The sequence below is a fragment of the Paramisgurnus dabryanus genome, chromosome 18, assembly GCF_030506205.2.
Source record: "Paramisgurnus dabryanus chromosome 18, PD_genome_1.1, whole genome shotgun sequence".
NCBI lineage: Eukaryota > Metazoa > Chordata > Actinopteri > Cypriniformes > Cobitidae > Paramisgurnus > Paramisgurnus dabryanus.
Window position 1 is genome coordinate 6,623,237 of NC_133354.1, and position 12,956 is coordinate 6,636,192.

At 35.7% G+C, this 12,956-nt stretch overlaps 3 protein-coding genes across 4 annotated transcripts in view; all 3 read left to right on the forward strand.

The window, feature by feature from the left end:
* The first annotated feature begins 1,198 nt into the window (after positions 1-1,198).
* Positions 1,199-3,763, forward strand: LOC135721429 (E3 ubiquitin-protein ligase TRIM39-like). The gene is made up of 6 exons (XM_065243648.1): positions 1,199-1,788; positions 1,882-1,977; positions 2,098-2,328; positions 2,434-2,456; positions 2,540-2,658; positions 2,739-3,763. Exons 1-6 carry the CDS (start codon positions 1,399-1,401, stop codon positions 3,263-3,265), a joined length of 1,386 nt encoding a protein of 461 aa, XP_065099720.1. The 5' UTR covers positions 1,199-1,398; the 3' UTR covers positions 3,266-3,763.
* A 1,659-nt stretch (positions 3,764-5,422) lies between these two features.
* LOC135721427 (E3 ubiquitin-protein ligase TRIM39-like) lies at positions 5,423-8,033 on the forward strand. Its single transcript, XM_065243647.2, has 6 exons — positions 5,423-5,959; positions 6,053-6,148; positions 6,269-6,499; positions 6,605-6,627; positions 6,711-6,829; positions 7,016-8,033. The coding sequence occupies exons 1-6, from the start codon at positions 5,570-5,572 to the stop codon at positions 7,564-7,566; spliced, it is 1,410 nt and encodes a 469-aa protein (XP_065099719.1). The 5' UTR covers positions 5,423-5,569; the 3' UTR covers positions 7,567-8,033.
* Positions 8,034-8,927: 894 nt separating this feature from the next.
* Positions 8,928-12,956, forward strand: part of wdr7 (WD repeat domain 7) — a 109,010-nt gene continuing 104,981 nt past the window's right edge. For both annotated transcript variants that reach the window (XM_065243646.1, XM_073812524.1), the window contains exon 1: positions 8,928-9,041. The gene's annotated coding sequence lies outside the window, so the exon portion shown is untranslated. The remainder of the gene's footprint in view (positions 9,042-12,956) is intronic.

Below are 12,956 nucleotides of genomic sequence, written 5' to 3' on the forward strand. Positions count from 1 at the left end.
CATCACGAAATTTTGAAGGAATTGTAATAAGGCGCTACAAAGGCTACCCATGAGGAGTTTTTTCAGCCAATGGAATTACGCGGGGTCCTAGGGGGGCAGAATTGCTCGGGGGGACTGGATTGTTCACGACACCGGGCGGTGTGCTTCCACTAAGCTCTGGTCTCTAATGAAAGGTAGATGGACCCAAATAAATATATTTTATCTTGGTCCTGAAACATTGTAGTCTGAGTCTATGGTGGAGAAGGTATTTAAATAAACCGCGGAAATTTGGTAGTCGCGTATCTATTAATAGACTACAGTGAACGCTCTGTCAGAACGTCCACTGCAGGAATCGTTCTAAAAACCATGGTTACCATGGGTCTGATGCACATTCCAACTAAAGTTTGATGCCCAATCCAACTAAAACAGTAAATGTTTATAATTTATTTTGAAAGTACTAACACAATTCTACCTTCTGTTAAAATTTCATGCAAATATCTGATAAAATGAGAAAGTTACAAGCAAAAACTTGTGAATAAGCAGCATTTCGGTCACACACATTTCATAGACATCCATATATAACTTTTTCCCCTGATTTCTAATATTAAAAATATCATAACTTTCTCAATACTCAACAGATTTTTACAATCCTTGTTTCTTTGCAAATGGGAATGTCTGCTCTGTCTAGTCATGTGATAAATTTAGAGTTTTGGGTTTTTTGAAAATTTTGTCATCATACCTAAAATTAGCCACACGACTACGTGATAACAACAGACTTCCGTATCACAGGAAGAGCGCAAGGACAGAACGGATGACGCACAGCCTGATGACGTCAAAGTACCGCGAGAGCGATTCGCAAAAGTCTGCTTTTAAATCGCTCTCGCGAAACTTTGACGTCATCCGGCTGTCGGTTCTTGCAGAGCTGCACGAAGTCATCCCCTGCCGGACCATAGGATAATCTGAGGTCAGTACAAGGAGGGTCGTTGCTTCGCAACCCTATATGGGGAGGCTGCAGACCTAAAGTCAAAAGAAGACCAAGCTTTGGGGTGTCTAGCTTTATCGAAAAGAATAAGCATTGATATGCATTTTGAAGGGGGAAGGGTCTTAGATTTTGTTGCAGTATTCAAAGAATACAAGATTACACAAAAGAATATAGATTCTGAACCGCACTCCTTATCAGTAGATGGCGGTAATGCACCGGAAGTTGGTTTGCCAACCGCCACAAAACTCAAGAAGAAGAAGAAGAAGAAGTTTAAGCAGCGTTTGTGTTTGTTAGCGTTTCGTATTCTTCATATATTTTTCTGCAGGTTTTTTTGACCACGTGAATGTTTATCTGCAGTTCGTTTGATTTATAAATGTAGTAAACTGAAAGCGGTTTTTTAAAAAAAAAAAAAAGATTTTAACGTCAAAATCTAGAAAATGGCATCTAAATCTTTTTCTGAGGAGGATTTTTCTTGTCCTGTGTGCTGTGATATTTTTACAAATCCTGTTGTGTTGTCTTGTAGTCACAGTATCTGTAAAGACTGTATTGAGAGATTCTGGGAGAATAAAGGATTTCAAGAATGTCCAGTTTGCAGAAAACGATCTTTAAGGGATGAACCTCCAATAAATTTAGCTTTGAAGAAACTGTGTGAGACTTTCTTAAAGGAGAGAAGTCAGAGATCTTCATCAGTTTGTCATCTTCACAATGAGAAACTCAAACTCTTCTGTCTGGATGATCAACAGCCGGTGTGTTTGGTTTGTCGAGACTCCAGAACTCACAACAACCACAAATTCTGTCCTGTCAATGAAGCTGTCATTGATAATAAGGTCTGATCAATAATATTCAAAACATTTCATCACATTAACTGATAGACATCTTCACAATGACAAATAAATAACAATAATATTGATTTGTTTCAGGAGAAACTCAAAACTGCATTAAAACCCTTACAGGAGAAACTGGAAATATTTGAGGAGTTAAAGAAAACTTTGGATGAAACTGCAGAACATATAAAGGTTTGAATGAAACATAATGTGAATCAAGGTTGTACAACACAAGTATTTTGTAAATGTATTTATTGATCCAGATCTGATTCAGTCATTATATGTTTCTGTGTGAAATGTGTTTTGTATCAGATTCAGGGTAGACGCACAGCGGCACAGATTCATGGAGAGTTTGAGAAACTTCACCAACTTCTACATGATGAAGAATCAGTCAGAATAACAGCACTGAGAGAGGAAGAGGAGCAGAAGAGTCAGATGATGAAGGAGAAGATTGAGAAGATGAGCAGTGAGATTTCATCTCTTTCACACACAATCAGAGTCATAGAGAAGCAGATGACAGCTGAAGATGTTTCATTCCTACAGGTGAGAAGAAAGAACTTCAATCTTCATTCTACAAATCTATGATTGTCATTTTCAAACATTCAAGTGAAATGTAATGAATAATCTGCATGTGTGTGTTTTTAACAGGACTTTAAGAGCACAATGGAGAGGTTTGTATTGTGTTTGCTGTTTCTCTCAGTGATTGTGAATCTAAACTCACAGCAGAATCTCAGACTCCTGAATGTTCTTCCAGAGTTCAGTGTAGAACGTCAGATCCAGAGGACATCTCAGGAATGATGATCAATGTAGCAAAACATCTCAGCAACCTGAAGTTTACTGTCATACACAAGATGAAGGAGAAAGTTGAATACAGTGAGTACAAAATACAACACTGATTTTAGATTTACTCTCAACATCAACATTTATCTGAAGAGTCTCTCTCTCTCTGTTAGTTCCAGTGACTTTGGACCCAAACACTGCTTATATGGATCAACTTCTGTCTGATGATCTGACCAGTGTGAGAGTCAACGAAGATCCTGTGATGCTTCCTGATAATCCAGAGAGATTTGATGAGTATTCATGTGTTTTGGGTTCAGAGAGCTTTAACTCAGGGATTCACTGCTGGGATGTTCAGGTTGGAGACAACACAGACTGGCGTCTGGGTGTGATGACAGAATCTGCAGAGAGAAAGGAAAGGATAATTTATAAGAGTGGAATCTGGTGTGTGTGGTATTACACTGGTAAATACTTTGCAGTCATTACACCACTGGAAAAATCTTATATTCTCCCTGTGAAAGTGAAACTGGAGAGAATCAGAGTTGAGTTGGATTGTGACAGAGGAAGACTGTCATTCTCTGATCCTCTCACTAACACACACATATACACTTTTCCACGCACATTTACTGAAAGAGTTTATCCATGGTTCAGTGTTGACTGTAATATTTCTCCTCTGGTGATCTTACCGGTAAAATCCTCTTGATGAACTGATCATCTGACTTACAATTCAAGTTTGCATTTGTAAATCACTCTTCACAACACCTATTGTTTCAAAGATGCTTTTACAAAAAATGCTTATGTCAGAAAAAGTTTTGAGATTGTATATACTGTAAATTATATTGTTTACAATTATAAGCAAAATTAATGTGTATTATAGCAATGATAGGTGATAAGTAAAGTACATTATATATGTAATATTTGACAGTTTTTCATGATAATCCAGTATTGTGCCAACCCCTAAAAAGTATGACGATCGAATATCCTCAGCTGTGGCATGCTGTGAAATGACTACTTCTTCCTTTCTCATCTGTGTTTTTAAAACTGACTGAATTGAATAAAAACATGGTGTCCAGATGAAGGGCGAGGATGACATCAGGCTTACACTGTCTGCAGGCATTTGCTTTCAAACGAAACACAAGTGTAGGCCAAAAACCAAATCATTCTTGTGGCATTAGTGTTAATAAATGTGTTTTGACTTCAAGCTTTTTGTCTTCCTGTTATTTTCCTGTCAGAGTACACAATGCTTACTTTACATGTTAAAATAGCAAAAATAAAAAACTTATGGGGAGGGAAGCCCCCTTTTGTGAATTTGCAGGTATGATGGTAAAAACGCTTAATACTAGTTAGGTCTTTACTGACTAAAGCATAAAATATAAACCTGCATTTGGTGCTTTTATAATATTGAAAGTGCTTGTGTTGGGTCTAAAAGTGTATTTACTGTATGTTCTCTGAAACTTTAGATATTTTATAACTATGTTAGTATTGTTTACAGTGCGTTTAGTATCATTACCATGTTTTTTATATATATATATATATATATAAAGAGTTTGGTTCCTAAAAGCCATTAAAAAAAATAGTTGCAACCAATATCAGTATTATATCAGGTCAGTATTAAAAAGTAAATTCTTAATTTTACGAAAAATCTGATAACCGCTGTGATATTCTGTCATCTTGTCTCCCTTTCCCCCCAAACCACGATAAACGCCACTCCTCTTCTCTGCAGAATGCAATAAATCCATTTAACCAATCACAGCGGGCCATTTCACGCACTGTAAACAATAGGGCAGCGCTTTGAATACAAACAGAATCTTAGTTGTCCTCGTCTACTTTGTGATCAACAAACAAACAAAAACAAAATAATACCTTAGCATTGATAAACTTGTGGTGGTTTTCTGTGGCGGGGAAGAAATGTAAGCCATTCGGCACATCGGTAGAAGGAAAAAACAGACTTTTGCTTGTTCTCCCGACAGGATGAAGCTTCTTTCATGCTAACACATTGACACCAGGAGATCTTATGAAAAACTTTCCATTGTTTTACTCGAAGTCAACAAAATTGACCAGGACCAAAACATTTTACAGCTGATCGCTGTCAAAAGAGTTCAGCGAAGATGTCCAAAGTATAACAGCAGCAATGACACTGTTATTAAGTGTTTTGATTAATGTCATTAATGTTTATTTATCAGTGTATACCACTTGAAAAAGAAAATGAATATAACATGGCAAAGATGAATGCACATTTATATATAAATTCAATAGATTTATAGAATTTTGAAAAAAAACCTTAAGGATTTATTGCATTTTGCGGAAAAATAATCGTTTTTTATAATAAATCTTTGAAAATCGAATTATGGATTTAAATTTTTAATGTTATTATAACCTAAAGATGTTGTGTGAAAGTTTGTAACAGAAAATAGTGGTTTTCATCTTGTCACTTTCTTGGTATAGAAAACACATTTTTACCGAAATTAGTCAACATGGATTTATGGCGTTTTGGAACCAAACTCGTCATATATATTAGAGTAATTTTTTGTAAAATGTTTATTGCTACTTACTTTGCTTTGTTTAATTTATGCAATAAAAGTAATTATATACGTGTGTGTGTGTGTGTGTGTGTGTGCGCGTGCGTGCGTGCGTGCGTGCGGGTGTGTGTGTATTTATATAAAGAAAAATTCGACTTGATAAGCATTTTGAGGGAGAAGGGGGGTGATAACGGTCTTAGATTTTTGTTGCAGTATTTAAAGGATACAAGATTATACAAAAGAATATACTGAACCGCACTCCTTATCAGTAGGTGGCGGTAATGCACCAGAAGTTGGTTTGCCAACCGCCACAAAAACTCAAGAAGAAGAAGAAGAAGCGTTTGTGTTTGTTAGCGTTTTGTATTATCCATATATTTTTCTTCAGGTTTTTTGACCACGTGAATGTTTATCTGCGGTTCGTTTGATTTATAAATGTAGTAAACTGAAAGTAAAACTTAAAAAAATATTTTAACGTCAAAATCTAGAAAATGGCATCTAAATCTTTTTCTGAGGAGGATTTTTCTTGTCCTGTGTGCTGTGGTATTTTTACAAATCCTGTTGTGTTGTCGTGTAGTCACAGTATCTGTAAAGACTGTATTGAGAGATTCTGGGAAAGTAAAGGATTTCAAGAATGTCCAGTTTGCAGAAAACGATCTTTAAGGGATGAACCTCCAATAAATTTAGCTTTGAAGAACCTGTGTGAGACTTTCTTACAGGAGAGAAGTCAGAGATCTTCATCAGTTTGTCATCTTCACAATGAGAAACTCAAACTCTTCTGTCTGGATGATCAACAGCCGGTGTGTTTGGTGTGTCGAGACTCCAGAACTCACAACAAACACAAATTCTGTCCTGTCAATGAAGCTGTCATTGATAATAAGGTCTGATCAATAATATTCAAAACATTTCATCACATTAACTGATAGACATCTTCACAATGACAAATAAATAACAATAATGTTGATTTCTTTCAGGAGAAACTTAAAACTGAATTAAAACCCTTACAGAAGAAACTAAGAATAAATGAACAGAATAAACAGATTTTGCATGAAACTGCAGAACATATAAAGGTTTGAATGAAACATAATATGAATCAAGGTTGTACAACACAAGTATTTTGTAAATGTATTTATTGATCCAGATCTGATTCAGTCATTATATGTTTCTGTGTGAAATGTGTTTTGTATCAGATTCAGGCTGAACGCACAGAGAAGCAGATTCATGAAGAGTTTGAGAAACTTCACCAACTTCTACATGATGAAGAATCAGTCAGAATAACAGCACTGAGAGAGGAAGAGGAGCAGAAGAGTCAGATGATGAAGGAGAAGATTGAGAAGATGAGCAGTGAGATTTCATCTCTTTCACACACAATCAGAGTCATAGAGAAGCAGATGACAGCTGAAGATGTTTCATTCCTACAGGTGAGAAGAAAGAACTTCAATCTTCATTCTACAAATCTATGATTGTCATTTTCAAACATTCAAGTGAAATGTAATGAATAATCTGCATGTGTGTGTTTTTAACAGGACTTTAAGAGCACAATGGAGAGGTTTGTATTGTGTTTGCTGTTTCTCTCAGTGATTGTGAATCTAAACTCACAGCAGAATCTCAGACTCCTGAATGTTCTTCCAGAGTTCAGTGTAGAACGTCAGATCCAGAGGACATCTCAGGAATGATGATCAATGTAGCAAAACATCTCAGCAACCTGAAGTTTACTGTCATACACAAGATGAAGGAGAAAGTTGAATACAGTGAGTACAAAATACAACACTGACTTCAGATTTACTCTCAGCATCAATATTTATCTGAAGAGTCTCTCTCTCTCTCTCTCTCTCTCTCTCTCTCTCTCTCTCTCTCTCGCTCTCTCTCTCGCTCTCTCTCTCGCTCTCTCTCTCGCTCTCTCTCTCGCTCTCTCTCTCGCTCTCTCTCTCTCTCAGTTCCAGTGACTTTGGACCCAAACACTGCTGAATGTCATCTCGTTCTGTCTGATGATCTGACCAGTGTGAGATTCAGTGAAGATGAAGCGTTGCTTCCTGATAATCCAGAGAGATTTGATGTATGTTCATGTGTTTTGGGTTCAGAGAGCTTTAACTCAGGGATTCACTGCTGGGATGTTCAGGTTGGAGACAACACAGACTGGTGTGTTGGTGTGATGACAGAATCTGCAGAGAGAAAGGATGACATATGTTATAACTATGGAGTCTGGTGTGTGTGGAATGAGTCTGGTGAATACTCAGCAGCCACTACACCACTGGTATCACCTCTTCCTCTCCCATTTAAGAAAGTTCTTCCTCTCTCACTGAAAGTGAAACTGGAGAGAATCAGAGTTGAGTTGGATTGTGACAGAGGAAGACTGTCATTCTCTGATCCTCTCACTAACACACACATATACACTTTTCCACGCACATTTACTGAAAGAGTTTATCCATGGTTCAGTGTTCAGTGTGAAATGTCTCCTCTGGTGATCTTACCGGTAAAATCTTTTTGATGAACTGATCATCTGACTTACAATTCAAGTTTGCATTTGAATATCACTCTTCACAATACATATTGTTTCAAAGATGCTTTTACAGAAAATGATTATGTCAGAAAAAGTTTTGAGATCGTATATACTGTAAATGATATTGTTTACAATTATTAGCAAAATTAATGTGTATTATAGCAATGATAGGTGATAGTAAAGTACATTATATATGTAATATTTGACAGTTTTCCATGATAATCCAGTATTGGGCCAACCCATAAAAAGTATAATTGAATATCCTCAGTGTTTTTAAAACTGACTGAATAAAATACAAACGTGGCGTCCAGATGAAGGACGAGGATGACATCAGGCTTACACTGTCTGCAGGCATTTTCTTTAAAACGAAACACAAGTGTAGGCCAAAAAAACAAATAATTATTTTGCCATGAGGTTCAAGTGAATTAGTGTTAATAAATGTGTTTTGACTTTAAGCTTTTTGTCTTCCTGTTATTTTCTTGTCAGAGTACATAACAATGCTTTATTTACATGTCAAAATAGCAAAAAAATAGTAGGTCTTTACTGACTAAAGCATAAAATATAAGCCTGCAGTTTGGGCTTTTATAATATTGAAAGTGCTTGTGTTGGGTCTAAAGGTGTATGAAATTTTAGATATTTTATAATAATGCGAGTAATGTTTACAGTATGTTTAGTATCATAATAATTTTGTTTTGTAAAAATTTTCTTTTTAATGTAATCTGCTTTCAGTTTATGTAAAATAAGTAATTATATATGTGTGTACCATATATACACACATCATAATACCTTATATAATTATATAACATTAACTTAATTTCCCCAAATTATCAAAAGTGTACAAACTTTCCTATAGCGTGCTTTTTGGACTGGTATGTATGAGTGGCTTAAATATACACTTGTTCCCAAATCTCAATTCTTTAAAAAAGTACACTAATGAGAGACAAAAAAATTCAATTTCTTTTGAACAATTTGTTTATAATGGGAACATTTTCCATTCATAAATGTAAATATATGAAAATGAAGGTTTCTGTTTTTCAAAAAGAATTTTGGATTTACTGCAAATCTTTAAATAGAGTAAAATGTAAAAGTGGAATTAGATTACTTAACCTGTTGAAGGACTTTAAACTTTTAAAAGACCTGATGTCTGAGTTTATTTTCATTTTATTTTTAATCTGTCTTTTAGTTATTTATTTTAAATATTGTGCTTTGTTTCTTGAGAATGTTAACTTACAATATATTTTTGCCTTATTGTAATTGTATGTTAATGCAGAATAAATAAAAAACATTTCCTGTAGCGCACACACTGTCCATCCTGATGGTGACGTCGGCGCGTGACGCAATGACGCAGAGCGTGATCCTGTCAGCTGATCACCGAGCCGCTGCGGAATTAACGCGCCTCACTGCTGCGATATTTTCATTAAATTAACACCTTAATGAACATGAGACGCTAAAAACTCGCAACGGTGAGTAAAACACACACCGACACATTGTGTGACACGACCGGACAGTGTCATATACACGCGCTGTCTGATTATGATGAGAAATAAACGGGCCTCAGGTCACTATAAACACACACACATACAGTCAACACATTTAACACACTTTACACACAGTGGCGTCATATTAAAATATCAAAAGAAATACATATAGATTAGAAACAAACACTATACACCTCATACAATACACACTGTACACTTTGCACAGACATGTACACAATCGACACACATACTCCAGACAGTACAGACGGCACAGTAAATAATATGTTGTATTTGTGTGTTCATGATTGTTATTTAGCTGGTTTTAAGGTCTGTTGTGATGTGAGCTCTCAGTGTGTGTCTGTATTCAGGAGATTTGCAGTTCATCAGTGTGATGGATGACGTCACGTGTTAATGATGATCAATGTTTGACTGCTGATAGATAAACATGAACATCTCTTCAGTCTGATGTCATAGCATGTTTCGTTTAATTTGATAATAGATAAACATATAGTTTAATTTCAGTCTGATCATCATACACTTCTTAAAAAAAGGTCCAAAAGTTGACACTGCGGCTGTACCCTTTTAACACTACACCTTTGTGCCTAATATGAGTGCATGCAAAGAAAAAACATATTTGTAAGTGTTATATATGAGGTCAGGATGTTTTAAAGGGTACAATCACAGTGACAGCTCTTGTATTGCTCTTCATGAGATAGTGGTCAGAAAACACATTTGTTGTGAGATCTATATGGGCCTCATTAAAGGGATAGATCACCCCAAAATGATAATTTTATCATAAATCACTTACCCCTGTTTTGTTCTTAACCACCAAGTGCACTGATTGTCTTCAGATCACATTTTTAGACATTTTTGATGAAAACCGGGGGGCGGTTGCATAAACTTCTAAGACTAGTCTTAAAAGTTAGTCATGAATTTTTTTCTTCGATACTGATCATAACTGTTTTAAGTATGTTACATAGAAGAGTAGATTGGTCTTATTTAAATTCAAATAATAATATTGATTAACCCTAAATAATTGCTAGTTAGTCAGAATCATTCTTAAAACGCAGTCTTCACATCACGGCTATGTTTATGCAACCGGCCATGGGAGGCTTGTGACTTTCCCATTGACTAACTGTCCCACTTAGTTTCCCATTTCTTTTCCCCAGAAATGAATGAAAGATATCGCCATAAAGGTCCATGCTCCACCAGTAGTTCAATGATAATATTATGAAGCGACAAGAACACTTTTGTGCGCAAAGAAAACAAAACAAACCATTTTATTCAACATTTTTTCTCCTTTTTGGTCGTTCAGTACTCATTCACCACCAGTCTACGGCGCATGCTGCTGATACGTCACTTGCTTACGTATTTGCCAGCGTAAAATACACTGGAAAGTAATAAGCGCATTTATATGGCCGTTTAAGTATTGTTTACAATGTTTACATAATAGCTTAAATAAAAAAGCGGAAAAAACATTGCCAACTATGTCAGCAGGTGACATCAGCAGCATTCGCAGTAGTCTGCTCGTGAACACGCTTGAAACAACCAAGCATGAGAACGAATTCAAATTATGAAATTTTGCTGACGGTTAATTGTTTAATAAATTGTGATGATTATTAATTGCCTGTTTATTGCTTTGACATTTAATTCTCATAAATTTTTTGTTTATGAAAAAAATTTCACAGATTGTTGTGGTTTTTTAAATAAATATTTTGCCAGGTTATTACTGGCAGTTAATATTTATACACACAACACATTTTCAAAAGTAAACTAACTGATACAGTCTCCTTTTTACAGGCGCTGCAGCTCCCCCTTGTGTTTTTTTAGAGAGATGTGCAATCATTGCGGTGATCTGAAATCATTGCGATGAGGTCAAACAATTGCGATGAGACGATTATTTAATCGTTGTGACAGCCCTAATTCAAAGTTTCTTTTGCGCACAAAAGTGTTCTCGTCACTTCATAATATTATTATTCAACGACTGATGGACCTTTTTGGCAATGACTTTCTGTCTTTTCTGGGCTTAATTGTGAATAACAAACTGTAGTCTATGGGAAAGTCACAAGCCTCATGGTTTTCATCAAAAATATCTAAAAATGTGTTCTGCAGACAAACTGAGGACTTGGTGGTTTAGAACGACACAGGGGGAAGTGATTACTGATTATCAATTACTATTTTGTGGTGAACAACTATCTCTTTAACCATGGTTAAATTAATGTAGTAACCATATTTTAGCAGATGAATTGCCATTTGTATTACCACAGTTTTATTACAAATAAATAAATACTATGGTGTTACTGTAGTGAATTTGTGTTTACAACAACAAATAAAAAAAATGCTTAGTGTAGTTAAAGCATGCTTTACTTTCTTAAGGGCAAATAATTTCATTTCATGCATTGGTAGATAATTATTACATATCACCATGATGCTAAAAACATAGGTAAGCATGGGCGCGGGAAGTGGGGGTGCTGCAGGTGCTGCAGCACCCCCTGGTGGCAAAGATTTAAAACGGCAATGACCATAAATGATAGCTTATAAATGTCTCTGATTGTTGTTTGTTACATTTCTGTTCCAATACATTTTGTATGTCATCATGTTTGGGCTGTGTGATGAAGAGAGAATTATTAATTTAGTAATTTTAAAATGATTTAATTTATTTCAGTGTGTATAAGCCAGTCAAATTTGTTTTGACGACGTGATTGCGATTCAGCTGATAAGCTGCGTATAAGCATAACAAACAAGCACGCACACTCACAGCCACATAGAACGAATTACTAGGCTATCTGTAGCCTATCTATCAGCTTCGCAATGTCTCAGAAGAGAATTTTTTTTTTTTTTTTCAATAACCCAGCCCAAAAGTCCCAAGGACTAGCGTTATTTGTCCAAATGACTCGCATATCAGAAAAAGGTGATCTTTTCGAAAACTATTTAAAAATATAGCCAAATTGTTTCGCTGTGTTTAACGCACATGTAAATGTAAAATAACATTTTAAGTAAAAAAGATTGAAGTAAATTATTAAAACGACATTTTAACGAAATGAACTAAATTGTAAAGCCTCTATGTACAATAAGGAACATGCGCATTTAAGAGTGGTGGGTATTTAAAAAATTAATATAAATTATTCCCATGCATCGATTTTAATGTTAAACATCTATAAATCCAAATGAATACATATGGAATATATTCCAAATATTTAGGATATGATGTAGGGTTGTTGCGGTGACAGAATTTTCCCACCGGTTAATCAGCGCGTGACAAACCCGGTTTCACCAGGTGGGAGGGGCTTATAAATGCACAGAAGTGCGCATTTTACTTTCACTTTTGAGTTAGATGCAACTGTTGTTTAAATCCAGCGCTTGCGTACGCTGCGTTAAATCGCGTATGAATTTGCGTGCAAATGTGAGTGCAACAGCTGGTTTAAGTGCTTGAGTCAATGTGCGCAGGTACTTCTGACAGAAACCCGCCAGTCCCAAGCAGAGCAACCGGCTATTCCTCCATAAAGCGCTGCTTGAATGATGGGTTTATTATTATTCTTAATGAAAAACACAACAACAAAACGATCTCGCCTATATTAAGCAAGTGATCTAACCGGTGAGAGGCTGAAGCACCGGTAATCACCGTTTCACCGACTATCGCAACAAGCCTAATATGATGTTTGAATTTTAAAGTCTAAAAATATCTTATCAGGAGGCATGGCAAACTGAAACAAAACTTAAGACAAAAATATTATATTTACGTTTAAAAAATAGAATTAAATGAAACCCGTGAATTGAAAGGTCCACTAATCGCCTCAACTCGAGTGATGTCAATAAAGTTTCCATGTTAAAATTTATAAATATTAAAAACTTAAGCAAAGGAAAACAAAGAAGGCGTAGGCTACTGGCACGAGTGAGAAT

Bases quoted from the DNA above. Each gene is read 5' to 3' on its own strand.
- LOC135721429 (XM_065243648.1), top strand. From the start codon at position 1,399: ATGGCATCTAAATCTTTTTCTGAGGAGGATTTTTCTTGTCCTGTGTGC. The intron at 1,789-1,881 runs GTCTGATCAATA...GATTTGTTTCAG, and splicing joins AAGCTGTCATTGATAATAAG to GAGAAACTCAAAACTGCATT. The intron at 2,457-2,539 runs GTTTGTATTGTG...ATGTTCTTCCAG, and splicing joins TTTAAGAGCACAATGGAGAG to AGTTCAGTGTAGAACGTCAG.
- LOC135721427 (XM_065243647.2), top strand. From the start codon at position 5,570: ATGGCATCTAAATCTTTTTCTGAGGAGGATTTTTCTTGTCCTGTGTGC. The intron at 5,960-6,052 runs GTCTGATCAATA...GATTTCTTTCAG, and splicing joins AAGCTGTCATTGATAATAAG to GAGAAACTTAAAACTGAATT. The intron at 6,830-7,015 runs GTGAGTACAAAA...TCTCTCTCTCAG, and splicing joins GAAGGAGAAAGTTGAATACA to TTCCAGTGACTTTGGACCCA.